At 31.5% G+C, this 19,346-nt stretch overlaps 1 protein-coding gene across 1 annotated transcript in view; it reads left to right on the top strand.

Moving 5' to 3' along the window:
* Positions 1-19,346, top strand: part of ADAM2 (ADAM metallopeptidase domain 2) — a 135,180-nt gene that overhangs the window by 82,756 nt on the left and 33,078 nt on the right. The window contains exons 13-15 of the mRNA XM_044268200.1: positions 1,405-1,503; positions 1,616-1,811; positions 14,273-14,378. Coding sequence (XP_044124135.1) covers positions 1,405-1,503; positions 1,616-1,811; positions 14,273-14,378 — 401 coding nt within the window. The remainder of the gene's footprint in view (positions 1-1,404; positions 1,504-1,615; positions 1,812-14,272; positions 14,379-19,346) is intronic.

Raw genomic sequence — 19,346 nt, 5'->3', positions numbered from 1 at the left:
CTTCCAAACCTAAGATCTGCTGGCATTCAGGAAAATAGATAGATACAGTTTTCACAAATCAACAAGAAAATGAGGTACACTTGTGGCTTTGAATATTTTAATACAGGTCAATATTTAAGTAAGAAATATTTGGACCATACATAACCAATAAAGGCATGTTTTCTAACCCACAAAAGTCTTAGATAAAATTGCTGAATTGGAGGGAAGTGGAAGAGTTGAGATAAAAGGAATGCAGTAAGGGAGAGAGATCCTGAGACTCATAATGGGCATATGGATGTGAAAAAATCAAGACATGAAAGAAGTTTACTGTTCCCTATAGAAGTAGCTAAAGTCACACATGTGTACATTCCCCAATATGAAAGTGAGCTTTTAGATTCCTAGTTGGATGATGTGTTTTTAGGAAATTATTTCCCAATACCTACTTGTCTTTTGTTATTTGGGTCTGAATGGAAATTGAAAATTTCTAGTAAGAATTCACAGTTGTATATCTTAGCTCTATTAACTGTCATATAATTGAGCTAGTCCCTGTGATATAACTTTATTCTCTGGAATCCCATATAAATAGCAATAACAATGACATTGTTCTGGAAAGAACAAAATAGTTCTGGAAAATACTGCAAATTTAGTTTACCCTAGTAAGTATTATGCTATAATATGATTAATTTTTGTTATTTGTTATTTTCTTATTGATACTTTTGTCCAATTAACTTATTCCAAATCCTGGGGAATTCAAAAAGTGTGTGTGTGTGTGTGTGTGTGTGTGTAAGAATTGTTTCTCTAGCATCTTTTCTTATCTGTTGTTTTTATTAAGCATAATAATTGAATCTTTAAAAACAAAATCACTAGTCATGGATGAATCATAGCATTAACCAAGGCATAATAAGATATAGATAAGTGATATAATGGTGATAATTTCAATCACATTTAGAAATATCATTTCTAGCTTTTTGTCTTTAGAGGACTAAAAGTAAAGTAAACTTTGGACATCTCATAAAAGTTACAGAATTATTGAAATACAATAGATTCATAAGAGTTGATTAGGAACTAGTCACTATAATGAAATGGATATATCATAGCTCTGTTTATTTTATGTCTTGTATTTAATTGTCTCTTTGTCTACAAGCACCAGAGAGCTTGATGTTTTGCTTTCTGTGGACCCCAGGGTTTTAGAAAGTCCTACTACCAATATAGTCAAACCTACTCTAGGGATACACAATATAGCACTGAGTAGTAACTAATAAATATCTGTTACGTAAATCAATAAGTGGCTTTATTTTTCATGTTTGCCAACATGGGATTTAGGCATCTATCTGTATATTATATAATACACTGTTACCATTAAAATATCTATCTAATGCAAGTAAAAATTGGAAGATAATTCAGAGCATTTGGTTTGCCTTTCAGGATTGTGAAACTCAGGCAAACACATGCTGTAATCCTGCCACATGTACACTGAAAGCTGGCTCAGTTTGTGATACTGGTAAATGCTGTTCCAATTGCCAAGTAAGAGCCTTTTTAAATTTTCTAACTGCCTATGTGAACAAAGTCATCTTCTTAATAATATTTATATGTTCAAATTCTGCTTTATTCAATGTCATTTACTTCGCCCCATCAGTATTCGGCAATAGGAAAAATATGTAGGCCTCCCACTGATGAATGCGATCTCCCTGAATACTGCAATGGATCATCTGCGATGTGCCAAGACAACTTTTTTGTTCAGAATGGGCATCCATGTGGAGATAACCAATGGCTCTGTCTGAATGGAACTTGTATAAGTGGGATAAAACAATGTACAGCTGTATTTGGTGAAGGTATTTATTATAATTTTATTTCCCATATATGTGTTTTTCTGGACACCAAAAAAATAGAAATTGATACATAATTGTAATTTTAAAAAATAATGTGATTTTTTAGTATAAATATTTTAAAGGATTACAGAAAGAAGAAATACTGTAAGAAAAAAATCAGACAAGCTGTCTTTTTTTTTTTTTAAAGATTTTGTTTATTTATTTGACAGAGTAGGCGGAGAGGCAGGCAGAGAGAGAGAGAGAGAGAGAGAGAGAGCGAAGCAGGCTCCCTGCTGAGCAGAGAGCCCAATGCGGGCCTCGATCCCAGGACCCTGGGATCATGACCTGAGCCAAAGGCAGAGGCTTTAACCCACTGAGCCACCCAGGCGCCCCAGACAAGTTGTTTTGAGTTAGAGCTATGAATTGTTTCCACAAAATAATAAAGGGAAACATTCAAAATCCATGGGATTTTCATTTGAGAAGGAAGAAAGCAGACTGGACATAAATTACATTTTCTTCTCTTGCTCCATATTCACAGTTTTCTTAGTAAACATAAAATAAACACATATGGGTATGGACATTAAAGGCCATAAATGTAAGTTGGCATATGAGTGCAATTTAAATCATACATGCAGATACACACAACCAGATACACGCATTTGAACCTGGGAACTGCAAGAAAAGCTTATGAAAATCCCTAAAAGGGGTCATGAAGATCCAGTAACTATGAAATCATTGAAAGATGGTGTGCACCAAGGTTGAAAGCAAAAAGGAAAGCCATGATACAAAATATACACAGAATCATTTGCTGAAGTAGATGGAGACAGCAGAAATGACAGCAGCATGTTATGTCTCTATCAGGAGAAGCAAGAGCAATTGACAGAGGAAATATTCAGGATACTCATAAAAATAGCTGGGTGGGTCAAACTTTTCTTAATGGTAACAGGTAAATGCTAATTTCTGTGTAAAAAGGAGTTGCAAAGTGTTTATCAACTCCCAAAATAAACATAGAATGAATATTGGTTTGAAGAAAGGCAACACAAAGATACAAGAAAAGAAACATATAATGGTGAAGTGCTCTCCCAAGGAACTGGGTGATTTGAACCACAAAGAAAATTTTGAAGAAAGATATTTCTATCTCTCCATCTCTCCCTTTATTATCTATCTGTCATCTATCATTTATCTATTATCTATCTATCTAATCTGTCATCTAATATATCATCGATCATTTATCATCTAGATCTACCTATCTCTTATCTATCTCTATCATCTTTATCTTTTCTTTTTTTTTTTTTAAGATTTCTATTTATTTATTTGACAGAGATCACAAGTAGGCAGAGAAGCAGGCAGAGAGAGAGGATGAAGCAGGCTCCCTGCTGAGCAGAGAGCCCAATGTGGGGCTCGATTCCAGGACTCTGGGATCATGACCTGAGCCAAAGGCTGAGGCTTTAGCCCACTGAGCCACGCAGGCGCCCCCATCTCTATCTTTTCATCTATATTATCTATCTATATCTACCTATACATATATATATAGATAAATAGAAAAAGAAAGAAAGAGAAAGGAAAAGAAAATCCTGATTTGAAAGGTATACTTGTTAAAATGTAAAAATAAGCATATTGGTTAGATCATTGAAATGGTAGAACTTAAGCTGGCAGGTAGAATTGCAAATTTCACCCAATGTTAAATAGGTAGATACTCAAAAAATTAAAACAAAACAAAACAAAACAAAACATATGAAAGCACACATTTGAACACCTGTAATTTGCTTTCCAAATTTATTTCTGTAGAAACTGGTTGTGCATGATGTCTAAAAAAAGGAATTCTAAGCCAGGAGATAGAAGAATTAAATGAGAAGAAATAATCATCATAGAAATTAGCAAAATTCATTTTTTGGCTAATGTACATATCTCTTAAATTTATATATTTTAAAATATAAAGAATAGTATGAAATGGAGATATTAATATGTCAAAAATGTTAAACTCTAGAAGAAGAATAATAGTTTTCTATTATTAGTTTCGCCAAGGGAAAAAAAAACCTGAAACAAAACTCAATTATTCCAATAAAATGTAGCACAAAGTGGAATTAAAAATTGGCATAAAGGGCGCCTGGGTGGCTCAGTGGGTTAAGCCGCTGCCTTCGGCTCAGGTCATGATCTCAGGGTGCTGGGATCGAGTCCCGCATCGGGCTCTCTGCTCGGCAGGGAGCCTGCTTCCCTCTCTCTCTCTCTGCCTGCCTCTCCATCTACTTGTGATTTCTCTCTGTCAAATAAATAAATAAAATCTCTTTAAAAAAATTGGCATAAGTCAAGTATTAATTTTATAATTTAAGACAGCTATAATAAGAATAAGGTGAAACTGCAAGCTCATAAAGGAGAAAAATGAAAACAATAAAAATACATGATTAATTCCAAAGATGATAAGAACAGAGTTTAAAAAAGGACATAAGACAATAAATTCTAAGACAGCTAATTTACATTTAAATATTTAGCTGTTATGTTAAATTAAAAACCTGTATTAAATAATGAATTTAGGGAAAGTTTTTAGCAAGTAGTGACAGATGTAACTGTGAGAAGATAGCTAGAAAAATTAAGATATATTTTATTGGTCTATTATAAAAAGCATTAGACTATAATAAAACCAAAGCCAACTAATTGTTTAAATTATAACAGGAGAGAAATTTTGCACATTTTATTTATGTTAGACAGTTGTTTTTCCTAGAGACATTTGGAGATTTTGAAAGTTGAAGATCAAGCTTGGATTTGGCAGAGATCTTCTAATAGAAAAAATAAAAGAAAAATTTTAGCAATTAAATTTAAGGGGACTGGGCACCTGGGTGGCCCAGTGGGTTAAAGCCTCTGCCTTCGCCTCAGGTCATGATCCCAGGGTCCTGGGATCGAGCCCCACATGGGGCTCTCTGCTCGGCAGGGAGCCTACTTCCTCCTCTCTCTCTGCCTGTCTATCTGCCTACTTGTGATCTCTGTCTGTCAAATAAATAAATAAAATTTAAAAAAAATTTAAGGGGACTGTCAAAACCATAGAAAATTTTTTCTATGAGACATTTTTGGAGCTCTGAAGCTGCTCAACAATTTGGTTAACCAGGTTAAGAACATTTAAAAAGCATTATGAATTTCCCTGCAGTCACAAGATAATCAAAGACCAAATGGTGAAAGAAGCTTGCTCCAGAAAACCTTAGTCTTCTGAAAGATTTCACTACAGTTTGAAGTGCCTATGTTAGTAGGCTAGAAAGCTATTCTGAGATTCTCTAAATGGTAAGAATTTATGTTAGGCAGACTCACAGTGAAAACAAATATTGATAAGGCTTTAAATCAGTAGCTTACATGGGTCACACCAAAGAGAATGAAGCAGATCCAGAAAAAAACTGTACATCAGACCTGGCCCATTTAATTGCCTGATTAGATTCCAGTGATCATTACCTCACCAGATCTGCCTAACTCAGTAAAGTGTCATTAAGAAGATAAAATAGATAATGGAAAACAGCAATATTTAAAGAGATAAAACCAATAATTTTCAAAATGAAAGTTAATCCCACAAATTCAAGATGCTCTATGAATCTTAAGAAGAATATCTTTAAAGAAAAAACACGTAAAGAAGTCATAGCAAAACTAGAAAAAATGAAAAGATGAAAACAAAAAAAGAGTGGGACAAAAAGACACAATAACTTTTAAAAAGCAAGTGTGAGTCAGATTTCTTGTCAATAATTACAGAAACCAGATGACAAAGACACTTCTAAAGGAATAAAAGAAAATATTTGCCCACCCAGAATTCTGTAATGAGCAAAAATACAAAATCTTTTCAATAAATGTGCTTGAACCAGTGTATGTTCACAGGCAAAAGAATGAATTTGAACCCTTACCTCATACCAAACAGAAAAATTAACTTAAAATGTATTGTAGACCTAAATGTAAGAGCTAAAGCTATAAAACTTTTAGAAAAAAATATGCATAAATCTTAGTGATCTTGGGTTAGGCAATGTTTTCTTAGGTAAGGTACCCAGAGCACAAGTGATTAAAGAAAAAGGAATCATTTGGACTTCAGAAATTTAAAGAACTTTTGTTCTTCAAAGAAAATCTCCAAGAAAATGTAAAAACAGCACAAGGAATGGGAGAATATATTTGGAAACAATATTTTTAATATGGACACATATAGAATACATAAACATTCAATTCAACAATAAAAAAGATAATGTAGTTTAACAAATAAGGAAAAAAATTGAATAGACATTACTGGAAAAAAAGATAGTCACTAAGATATGCTATAATTAAAAGACAATAGCAATTTTTGTGAGGTTATGGCAAGATCCGAACTCATGAATTGCTAGATAGAAAATGGTACAGTTGTTTTAGAAAGCAATTTGGGAGTTCCTCAAAATGTTGAACATAACCATTTAATCCTTGATGTGTGTACCCAAGAGAACTGAAAACATGTCCCCACAAAACCTTAAGTACAAATGCTCATCATACCATTATTCATAATAGCCAAAATGTAGAAACAACCAAAATGTCCATCAATTATGAATGCAGAATTTTACTTAGTTAATAAAAAGGAAGTGATGATATTTACCAAATATGAATAAATATCGAAAACCTATGCTAAGAGAGCAGGTCACAAAAGACAACAGATTCTGATTCCAACTATATTTAACTTACAGAATAGGCAAATATATAAAGACAGAAAGTAAATTAATTGTTGCCTGAGGCTAAGGGAGGGAAGGAGAGGATATATGTAATTGTGTGTGTGCTGTTTGACATATATCCAGTTTAATACTATAGCCTATTGATGATCACCTTTACTAACCAACTTAATACTCTTGAATGCAAAGCCATGCAGGTATCTACTAAAAATTGTCTGTTTGGTTGATTGGTTGGTTGTTTTTAAACCCGAAAGTGTCAATGTTTCTCATGCCCTTGGTCAATTTTTCTCTATCTTGCCAATCTTATGCTATTTTAATTTATCTCCCTTTATAATTATTTTAATATCTCAAAAATAAGCCATCTTAGCTTTTGTATCTTCTTCATACATGTTGACATGACTTTCCTTAAGAACAGATTAATGAATTTAAGAACCAGATTAATATGTTAACTCATGCTTAAGTTTAGTTGAATTGATATCCACATTATTCCATGGATGCTGTAATAAGTGTGAAGTGGTATCTTGTGGTATTGATTTGAATTTACCTGAAGACTAGTGATGAACATTTTTATCATGTACTTATTGACCATTTGTATCTTGTTTGGAGAAATATCTATTTATATCCTTTAGCCATTTATTTTAATTAGTTTTTTTATTATTGAGTTGTAATAGTTCTTTATATAATCTGTATTCAGTTTATTGTTAAATTCATGTTTTGCAAATCTTGTATTTTGTTGTATATATTATGTCATCATTTTCCTGATAGCCACCTTTGAAATGCAAAGTTTTAATTCTGGTGGGGTTCAAATTATCTATTTTTTTGTGTGTGTCTGCTTGTGATTTTGGTGTTACAAACAAGAAAGCATTGATTAATCCAAGATCCTGACTTATTCCCTCACCCCTCTCTCTCCTCTGGGGTTTTTATATGTTTTCCTCTTAAATTTGGGTCTAGAATCCGTTTTGCTAATTTGTATATGGTATGAAAAATGGTTCCTACCTAATTCTTTAGCATGCAGATATCCAATTGTTTCAGCATCACTGTTGAAAAGATGATTATTCCCCCATTTAATTGACTTGGCATCTCTGCTGAAAAATCCCTTGATTGAAAAAATAAGGGTTTATTTCTGGGCAAAGTCCACTCTATTGATCTACACATGTATATGCTTATGTCAGTTGCACACTGTCTTGATTACTCTAGGTTTGTAGTTTAGAAATCAAGGATGTGAGCGCTCCAACTTTTTTTTCTTTTTAAGATTGTCTTGGATATCTTAGATCTCCCACATTTCTTGAATTTTGAAATCAACTGTCAATTTCTGCAAAAAAAGTCTGCTGTGGAATTTTGATAGTAATTTTGTGTTGAATTTGTACATCAATTTGAGGTATAATGTTACTTCAACTATATTAAGGTTTCCAATCCATAAACATAAAATGTCTTTACAATATTTGTATCTTATTTAGTTAATTGTAACTAAATGTTTTATAGTTTTATAATTATCAGTATACAAGCTCTATACTTCTGTTAAATATATTTCTTGATATTCTTTTGATGCTATTATAAATAGGATTTTTAAAAATTTCATTGTTTATTACTAGTATATAGATGTCAATTGATTTTGGATATTGAACCTTTATCCTGCAACTTTGCTAAAGATCTTTGTAGTTCTAGTAAGTATTTTTAGCAGATTCCTAGAATTTCTATATATCAGAAAATGTTGTAGGAAATGGGTATGTTTTAATTCCTTAATTTACAATCTATATGTCTTCTGATTTTTCTTCTTGGATATTTTTCCTGATTAGTACTTGCAATACAATACTGAGTAGAAGTACTCATCGTATATATTCTGACTTGTTCCCTATCTTACAGGTTGAGCATTGAGTTTTTCATTATTAAGGATGATGTTAACTACAGTTTTTCATATCCTCTTTATTAGGTTAAGGAAGTTCCACTTCTGTTACTCTGTTAAGTTTTCTTTTTTTTTTAATCAATAATTAAATGTTAGGTTTTCCTGTTCTTTTCTGTGTTTATTGAAATGATCATTTTTTTTCATCTTCTAGTTTATTGATACAGTACATTACACTGTTTAATTTCCAGCCTTGCATTTCTGGAAAAAAATACCACTTGGTCATGGCATATTATATATATATATATATATATATATATATATATATATATATGAATTGTTGGTTCATACTTGAATGTTTTTTCTCATTGTGAAAAAAATACATAACATAAAAGCACTTTTACCATTTTTAAGTGCACAGTTCAGTGTCATTAATGTATTCATGTTACTTTACAAACATTACCATCATCCATCCCCAGAAAATTTTCAATTTTCCAAACTGAAACTCCATATTTATTAAAGTTGGCTTCACTGTTGATTTTCATGTAAAAATCTTTTTAAAATTTTGATCTATATTTTGTTTTGTTGCCTGTGCTTTTGGCATCATATCCAAGAAATAATGGCCAAATCCAATGTCAAAAAATATTTCCTCTATATTTTCTTCTAAGAATTGTATAGTTTTTAGTATAATGCCTAGAGAAGTTGAATAATTATGTTGTATAACTGCAAGTAATTGAACATTGTGTGTCAACTATACACACAAAAAATATTTTAAAGTTTTTATTTAAATTGCAGTTATTTAAGATACAGTGTAATATTAGTTTCAGGTGTACAATTTAGTGATTCAACACTTACATATAACACCCAGTGCTTATCTAATCTCCTTATTCTCCATCATTTTTAAAGAATAATTGTAGCTCTTACATTTGTATCTAATCCATTTTTGTTAATTTTAGAATATCATGTAGGTAAGCATTTCACTTCATTCTTTTGCATGTGTATATACAGCTTTCTTAACACCAATTGTTGAAAAGACTGTCTTTTCCAATTGAATGGTTTGGGTGCCCATCTCAAAAATTATTAGCATATATGGAATGATTTACTTCTGGGGTCTCTATTAGTGTGTAAATATCTGTCTTTGTGTTAATATGCAAATACACATAGTTTTGAATACTGTAGCTTTTGTGGTAAGGTTCGAAATCAGGAAGTATAAGACCTCTAAGTTTGTTATCCATTTTCAAGATTTTTTTTTGTATTTGAGGCTCTTGAGATTCCATACAGATTTTAAGATGGACTTTTCTATTTCTGCAGAGACGTGTTGGTATTTTGATAAGGTTTGCTTTGGAACAGTAGATCAGTTTGGGTGATATTGCCATCTTAAATAGTTTATCTTCCAAGCCATAAACATGGAATAACCTTCCACTTGTTGGTGTGTTTCCTTTAATTTTCTTTGGCAACATCTTGTGGGTTTCATTTTACAATTCTTTTCTGGTTAATTTTATTTGTAAGTATTTTTTCTTTTGATACATTGATAAATCAAATGCTTTACTTAATTTCCTTTTGAGACTTTCTATTGCTGATGTATAAAAATACGAATGATTTTCATGTGTTAATTTTTTATCCTGAAACTTTGCTGAATTTATTAGTTGTGTGTGTGTGTGTGTGTGTGTGTATGTGTAAAATCCTTAGGGTTTTCTATCTATATGAAATCATGAGAACTGTGAAGAGAGATAATTTTACTTTTTCTGTTCCAATTTATGTGTTTGTTATTTCTTTTACTTGCTCTTGCTCTAGACTAGGACTTCTACTACATTAAATAAGTAACAAAATCTTACATCCTTGTGTTGCTCCTTGTTAGAGGAAAGGGTTTCAATTTTTCACCATTGAGTGTTGTGTTAATTGTGTTTTTCATAGATGGTCTTTATTATATTGAATATTATATTTCCTTCTACTTCTAGTTAAGTGTTTTTTATCATTAAAATGTATTGAATTTTTAATATTTTTTTGCATTAATTGACATGATCATGTGTTTCCCACCCCCCACCCCACTTATCCTGCTATTTTGGTGTATAACATTGACTTTCTGGGTATATTGAATCATCCTTGTATTACAGGAAAATATCTCACTTGGTAAATGAAGTATAATGCTTTTGTTTTTTATTTTCTACAAAAAATTTAAAAGATTTTGTTTATTTTAGAGAGAGAGCACAAACAGGGGGAATTGGCAGAGGGTGAGGGAGAAGCAGGCTCTCTGACATAGGGCTCAGTCCCAGGACACTAGTATCATGACCTGAGTCAAAGACAGATGCTTAACTGACTGAGCCACCCAGGCACCCTGAAGTATAATGCTTTTAATATGCTTTAAAATCCAGTTTACTAGCATTTTGTTGAGGTTTTATAAGTCACTCTCCATAAAGGGCATTAATCTTTGGGTTTTTAAAAAACATTTTTATTTAAATTTCAGTTAACACACAGTATAATATATTAGTTTCAGGTGCACAATATAGTGACTCAACATTTCCATGCAATAACCAGTGGTCATCACAAATGTGCTCCCTAATCCCCATCGCCTATTTAACCTGTCCACCTCCCCACATCCCCTCTGGTAGCCATCAGTTTGTTCTCTATAGTTAAGAGTCATGTTCACTTGTTTTGTTTCTTTTTTTTTTTTTTTTACTTGTTTTGTTTCTTAAATTCCATAGATTTTTTGAAGTTTTTATGTCTATATTTGTGAGAGATATTGTTTTAATTTTTTTTTTCTTTTTTGAAATGGCTTGAGTTGTTTTAATAAGTCATAGTGAATGATGCAATTCATTATTCATATTTTGGGAAAGAATCTGTAATGTATTAGTTGTCTGAAAATTTTGCAGGATTTACCAATGAAGTCATCTGCACTCAGCCTTTTCATTGCAGGAAATTTCCTGATTAATAATTCAAATTCATCAGCTTTGTTGATTTTCTCAAAGAACAAAATTTTGGTTTCATTGATTTTCTGTCATTTGTCTGTTTTTTATGTTATTGTTTTCTGCTATAATTCCCATTATTTCTTTCCTTCTGTTTAGAATACTTTGTTTAGTATCTTAAGATGGAATTTTAGGTTATAAATTTGAAATATTCTTTCCTATTTTTAACATCTACCGATATCAATTTCTAAATGCTGCTTTCAATGTTTCTCATAAATTTTTGTATGTTATGTTTTTATTCCTATTCATTTTGAAATATTTTCTAATTTCCCATGAGATTTGTTTCTTTGGTGCTATGGTTATCTAGGAGTGTGTTTTTAAATAAATTGTCATGTTTGTACATTCCCTAATGTACTTTTATTATTGATTTTTAACTGAATTCCATGATACTCAGAGAACATAATTCATATGATTTCAGTCCTTTTCAATTTCTTTAACTGCCTTGGCCTCACATATGCATGGAGAAGAATATGTATCTTGCTATTGTTGGATAGAATGTTTTACAGATTATGTTAGGTCTAGTTCATTTTTAGTGTTCTAATTTTGTATTTCCTTACTGATCTATTTGTTCTGTCCATTACTGAAAGTTGACAGAAATCTGGCTTTATTTTTGTTTATTCCTTCTGCCAGTTTTTATTTTGTAGATTTTGGAGCTTTTTTCTTAGGGAAATGTTTAAACTGTAATATTTTCTTCACAGATTGATTCTCTTATCATTGTAAAAATTCTTTGGTTGTCTTTAGTAATTTTTTTTTTTTTTTAGTGTATTTTTGTGATGTTGGTATAGGCACTCCAGCTTTCTTTGTGTTATTGCTCTGGGTTTTATATTTCGTAGTGATTGTGGATCACTATGTCAGGGGTGACATCTGTGCCTCAGCCTCTTCTACCAAATTCTAAGAGGGTTTTTTTCTCCTTTGCCCAGTGTGTACGAGTTGCTCAGTTAGTTTTAGTGTTTTTGAGATGAAATTTTTCCATGTGGAGCTGAAGATCTGGTGTGCCCGTGGAAGAGGTTGAGTTCAGAATCTTCCTACCTTGCCATCTTGAATTAGAAACCTTATCTCCATTAGCATTTTAAAGATGTTCCTCTGTTGTCATATGGTTTCCAAATTTTCTAAAGAAAATCTGTCAAATTGTGTCTCTTTTTTCTGAACCATCAGGATTTTCCCTGTGGGTTTTTTTTTTTTTTTTTAACCAATCTTCATACTATGTTTGGATGTGTGTACTTAATTCTTCTTAATGTTTTGTGAGTTTCTTGGAACTCTGGTGTAAATACTATATTATTAAATAGATTTTCTTAAAATATTAATTTGTATTTAATTATCTCTCCATAAAATTAATTCAATATATTTATTTTTGATACTTGTCTTGCATATTTATATCTTTGTAATTAATTTTCATATATATGTATCATTGTTCTCTTTCTCCACTATTTTAATGTAGGTAGATATCTTTATCTTATTTTTTTCTTGAATGATAAAGACACATTTCTAGTTAACTTTTTTCATTTTTTTCAATTTTTGCCTTTTTGAATGCCTGCTTTCATTCTAAAATGCTTTTTGCATGGATACTATTATTATTCATCTTTTTCTTCTGTTAAGTGTATGAAATGAGAGAGTAATCACTTTAATTATATCAGAAACTGATATGTATTATGCTTTGGTTAGAGTTTAAATAAAGTTCAGTCTATCTAGTTCACTGTTGTTTCTATGGCATAACTCTTCAGGGTTTTCAACTGAGAGTTGTTACATTTACTGAGACTCTTTCCCTTAGCAGATATATAACCACAACACAGAAATGGCAGAAAAATCCACACTGCTTTATGGAAGTCATCTCCTTATATTTTATTTTGTTATTTTTTTAACATTTTTATTTAAAATCAATTAATTAACATATAGTGTATTAGCAGTTTCAGAGGTAGAGTTTAGTGATTCATCAGTTGCATGTAACACCCAGTGCTCATTTTATCAAGTGCCCTCCTTAGTCCCCATCACCCACTTACCCCATTCCCCCATTCCACCATTGATCTCCCCTCCAGGAAGCCTCAGTTTGTTTCCTATAGTTAAGAATCTCTTATGGCTTAATCTCCTGTTCTTCACATGTTTAGAAGCAGGAAAAAACTTTGAGGGGATAATAAACTATATGTTGAGACTCCCTTGGATCTTCAATTTTATTACTATAGCTATAAAGATCTTTCAACTGGTGGCCTATTTTTATGTCTACCATCAATGGCCTGGTTGATTAGCTAAACATATAATTATGACTTCTCACCCATAACTAGGTTTGCAAATGACCTCCGGGATAAAATGAAGTGCTTATTTTCAGTTCAATAGAAACTGTAGGAGTTTCAGCTGAGATCCTGATGTATCCATTGTGATCCTCTTAGGTGTGCTGTTTTTTCTCAGCACCACAATGCAGTGGTTAAATCTTTCTATCAGAGATTTTTGGAATAATCTTTTAACTACAATAGAACTAATGGAAGTTATAATAAATAAACTGCTCTTTAAGTAGGTTAGTTCTTCTGAGAATTGAACAAATCATGTACATGGGTTGGATAGTGAATATAAAAATTATGACTCCCCAAGATTTTTTGGCCTGAGGAAAATATGATGAAAAAATAAGATATTAATTTCATAGTTTGACTTGAAAAGACATTTATGTAAAATAGGTTCTTGATCAATAAATCAATTTTTAGCTTCTTATACATTTATAGATATCTAGACTTACTAAAAATGAGCAAAATAAACTGCACACCATGGTTAAATTTAAGATATCGTTTTGGATAGTAGACAAGAGTGCTTTCAATTTTTATGAGACTGATGAGTTACCTACTGTACTAACAAGGCAACTTGCTTTCAATTTTTAAATATTTAATTGAAATGATTTTGTGTAATCTTAAATCTAATTTTGTTTTCAACATATTAAGGTCATATTTTCCATAATAAATTATGAACAATTTCAGAATTTCAAATATATTAATAAATTATTTAAAATTAATATAAGCTTAATATGGCTAACCACACTTTTTTTTTCAGAGTCAGAATTTGCTCCTGAAGAGTGTTATACTCATCTTAATTCTAAGGCTGATATATCTGGGAACTGTGGTTCAACTCCTTCAGGATACATACAGTGTAAAACTCAGTAAGCTTTAAGAAATTTAACTGAGAAATTCTATTTATTGCTTTAAATTAGAAAATAGCACAAGATAATTAAGCTTATGAGTAGTCAGAATATTATTTGATCAAAAAGTGAGACCATAAATTATAAATGTCTTTAATATAGAATATTTATACTGCTCTTTCTCATATATTCACTTATCCCTTATACCCCGCTTAGTGTTTAATTTATATTGGTGCATTGAAAACATGGGTTAAGTGGACTTAACCAATTAAAACTTAAAATTCTTATTTTGCATACTGTCACTTTAATTTTACAAAAGATGAGCATTCTTACAGTGATTAAATGAAAATGCATGAATTTTTTACTATCCAGTAAGTAAAGCACTATGTTTAAAACATGTGCTCTATAGCCATACATCTTTGTTTCAAATACTAATCCCACTGCTTACCTTCTTGTGTGATAATGTGCATTATTTTTCTGATATGTAAAATATGAATATTAATTCTGCTAACACCATTGGGCTAATGCATGAATAGTACAGATTCCATATATTTTTATATATTTTTATCCAGGTTTACCAATTGTTTACATTTTCTCCATTTGTTTTATTTATCCTTTTATTTCTTCCAACTTTCCTCTCATGTCATCAAAATGATTTTTTTAAACCATTTGAAAGAATAGTGAAAACTATCCTCCTTTACCTCTAAATAAATCATGTGTCTTTCCTGAGAATAAAGATATTTTCTTACATAACTATATTGTAGCTATAAAACATGGTTCGTATTAAAACTTCTTTAATTGTCTCAGTGAAATATTTAGACTTATTTTGCTTTTTTCAGGAACTAATCCAGTCATATATTTGCATTTAGTCATAATGTATCTTTAAGCTTTAATCTAGAATTTTTTTTTTGTTTTAATTTTTTTCTTTTCCATGGGTCTTTTTTTTTTTTTTTAATGCTATGGAGTAATTGTTTTAAAGATTTCCCTCAATTTGGTTTTGATGGATATTTTCCATAATTAAACTCAAATTAAGCATTTTGGCATTCTTACTACTGAAGTGATGTGTGTCTTGGTGCAATTTTTAAAGGGTACATGACATTTTTTCTCAATCTTAGATATTTTAGGTTAAATTATATTGAGACCATGGACATACTCTGTTCCCTTTCAAACTTAGACTCACTAGGTTTAAAATCCATTGCTGATTTCTAACTCCATTATTGACTCTGCCTTTAAATTAGAAACTTACTGTAGGAAGTATTCCCTTCACTATATTTATTTATTTGTTTGTTTATGTATTTATTTATGTCAGTTCAGACTCAGCAATTGTTATTTTATTCAATAGCATAGAATACATTACTGTTATTACTTATGTCAATTCTTTTTCAAATGTATCAATTTGGCTACTGAGAGTCTCTTATTTGGCCACAGTGTTCTCATTTTCAAAAGTGTATATGATTCTTCAAGAACTTCCAAATTTTTCTAGCACAAAGTGTTCTAAGCTTCTGTTTTACCCGTATTCTGGATTCAGCTATTTATCCAAGTAGCTCATATACCTTTGAGTAGAGAAGAATATTTAAAAAATAAATATTTGGACACCAGTGTGCTTATTTCCACTGTCTTTCATTACCTCTAAGACTTCTTAGTCAACAGAGCTAGAACATACATGTAATATATGCACATACATGTATCACACAATTACTTATATGTTCATGTATCTCTGTATTTAAAACATGAACTCAAAGAAATAATTTTATTTTTGATTAAACACCACAAAGTACTTATAATCTTATATATGAATAAGGAAGACTGGAGAGAAGTTAAAGTTATAACTGGTAATGAGTAACAGTCACTCATATTAGTTAGCTAAGAGGGATGTTTGGTAGTTTTGTTGTTTGGGCAACATTTATAGCTTGTCTCTCCATATTCAAGGCATAACTTATGGAACAGATTTGTCTTTTTCTTGATCCTTTATGGTCACATAGTGACGTGGCTTAAAGTTGATATTCCCAAAATTGCTTATATTCAACAGTTACTCATGATGATCTAGCTATAAGTGCAAGTCAGTCTATAACAGCTCTCATGTCTTGCTGTTAATACTTACACCTGAATGTCAAAAGCTGTTTTCTCTTTTCCATTTTCCTTTTTTTGCCCCAAAGCAGAAAAGTTCAGGCCATAGGAAATTGCTCTAAGATATCTCTATTTTCATCATTGCTAAGATTGTGCTGATTAGGATGTTATTTTTAGAACATGTTGTATATATTTTTTTGGTCTTTGTCTCCCTTCCCACTTTTGGTGCAGGAAAATTTGTTGAATCCTCTGATATATCAGTGGGTGTGTGGCATTTGAGACCTCCAAAACTATTCATAAGCCAAATAAAAATTTTATGGTATAACATCTACTATAAATAGATGTTCACATTATCTACCAGACATAATTTTCAGGATATCCATTTCATTAAAATACTGCATATACCTTAAAAAACATAAATAGTGATAACTCTACAAGATATAATTCATCTACTTTTGTTAATCTAACTTAAGCTCTTAAAATCTTAATTTTTTAAGTTTTTATTTAAACTCTAGTAAGCATACAGTATATTAGTTTTCGGTATACAGTTTAGTGATTCAACCATATATACAACACCTGATGCTCATCACAAGAGCACTCCTTAATCCCCATCATCTATTTAACCCATCTCCCTCCACCCACCTCTCCTCTGGTAACCATCACTTTGTTCTCTATAATTAAGAGTCTGTTTCTTGGTTTCTCTCTCTCTCTCTCTTTCTCTCTCTCTCTCCTTTCCCCTATACTCATATGCTTTGCTTCTTAATTGGCATATATACATTAAATCATATGGTCTTTGTCTTTTGCTGATTGACTTCTTTCACCTAGCCCAATACTCTAGCTTGATCCACATCATTGCAAATGACAAGATTTCATTCTTTCTTATGGCTTAGTAATATTTTCCATTATATACAGATATCACTTATTTTTATATAACCCATATATTAGTCAGTGGATCTTGTACCATTTCCATGGTTTGGCTACTGTAGGTAATGCTGTTGACAACATAGGGGTGCAAGCATCCCTTCAAATAAGTATTTTTGTATCCTTAGGGTAAATATGAAATAGTGCAGTTGCTGGATCATAACTTAACTTTTTGAGGAACTTCTACACTGTTTTCCAGAGGCTTGTACCAGTCTGCATTCCCACCAACAGTGCAAGAGGTTCCCCTTTCTACATATCCTCACCATAACCCATTATTTCTTGTGTAATTGACTGTAGCCATTCTGACAGATATGAGGTGACATCTCACTGTATTTCCTTGATGATCAGTGATGTGGAGCATCTTTTCACATGTTTGTTAGCCATCTATATGTCCTCTTTGGAAAAATGTTTATTCGTGTCTTCTGTCCATTTCTTAACTGGTTTATTTGTTTTTTGAGTGTTGAGTTATATCAGTCCTTTATATATTTTGGATACTAACCCTTTATGGATATGTTATTTGCAAATATTTTTTCCCACATTGCAGGTTGCCTTTTAGTTTTGTTGATGGTTTCCTTCACAAGGCAGAAGCCTCCATAGTTTGTTTTTTGTTTTGTTTTATTTTGATTTTGTTCCCCTTGCCTCAGGAGACATATGTAGTTAGAAGTTGCTGTAGTCAGTGTCAAAGAGGTTACCACCTATTTTCTTCTCAGGATTTTGATATTCCTGTCTCACATTTAGGTTTTTCAACCACTTTGTATTTTTGTGTATCATGTAAGAAAATGGTCCAATTTCATTTTTCTGCATGTTGCTGTCCAGTTTTCCCCAACACCATTCCTTAACAAAACTGTCTTTTTCCCATTGGATATTCCTTCCTGCTTTGTTGAAGATTAATTGACCATGTAGTTGTGGGTTCATTTCTGGGTTTCTATTCTGTTTTATTGATTTGTGTATGTATTTGTGCCAGCACCGTACTGTTTTGATTACTACAGTTTCGTAATATAATTTGAAGTCCAGGATTGTGATGCATCCTTCTTTTCTCTTTCAAGTTTGCTTAGGCTATTTGGGGTCTTTTGTGATTCCATACAGATTTTAGGATTGTTTGTTCTAGTTCTGTGAAAAATGCTGATGGTATTTTGATAGAGATTGCATTGAATGTGTAGATTGCTTTGGGTAATATGGACATTTCAACAATATTTGTTCTTCCAATCCATGAGCATGGAATAACTTTCTTTGTGTCATCTTTAATTTCTTTCATCAGTGTTTATATTATAGTTTTAGAGTACAGACCTTTTACCTCTTTGTTTAGGATTATTCCTAGGTTTTTTATTATTATTAGGTTTATTCCTGTTATTGTTTTTGGTGCAATTTATATGAGATTGATTCCTTAATTTCTTAATTTCTTTTTCTGCTGCTTCATTATTTTTGTATAGAAATGTGACAGATTTCTGTACCTTGATTTTGTATCTTGTGATTTTACTGAATCTGTGTATTGGAATTATCAGTTTTTTGGAGTCTCAGGTCTTTTCTATACATTATCATGTCATCTGCAAATAGTTAAAGTTTTATTTCTTCCTTGCTGATTTCTTTGTTTCTCTCTCTCTCTCTCGCTCTTTCATTTCTTTTCTTCTTCTCCTTCTTCTATGCTCTGATTGCTGTGGCTAGGCTTCCAGTACTACATCAAATAACTGTGTTGAGAGTGGACATGCCTGTTTTGTTCCTGACTGTAGAGAAGAAAAGGTCTTAGTTTTTCCCCATTGAGGATTTTATTAACTGTGGGTTTTTCATAAATGACCTTGATTATATTGAGGTATATTCCCTCTATCCCTATTTTGTTGTGGGTTTTTATCATGAATGGATGTTGTAGTTTGTTGAATTTTTTTTTCTGCATCTATTGAAATGATCATATGGTTCTTTTCCTTTCTTTTATTAATGTGGTGTTTTACATTGATTTTTCATTTTCTGTTAATATTTGTGCAGAATTATGTTTTCTTTGTTCATTTC

Source organism: Neovison vison, chromosome 11, assembly GCF_020171115.1.
Source record: "Neovison vison isolate M4711 chromosome 11, ASM_NN_V1, whole genome shotgun sequence".
Classification (NCBI taxonomy): domain Eukaryota; kingdom Metazoa; phylum Chordata; class Mammalia; order Carnivora; family Mustelidae; genus Neogale; species Neogale vison.
The sequence above is the reverse complement of the archived record's forward strand: the minus strand, read 5'-3'. Positions and strand labels throughout refer to the sequence as shown.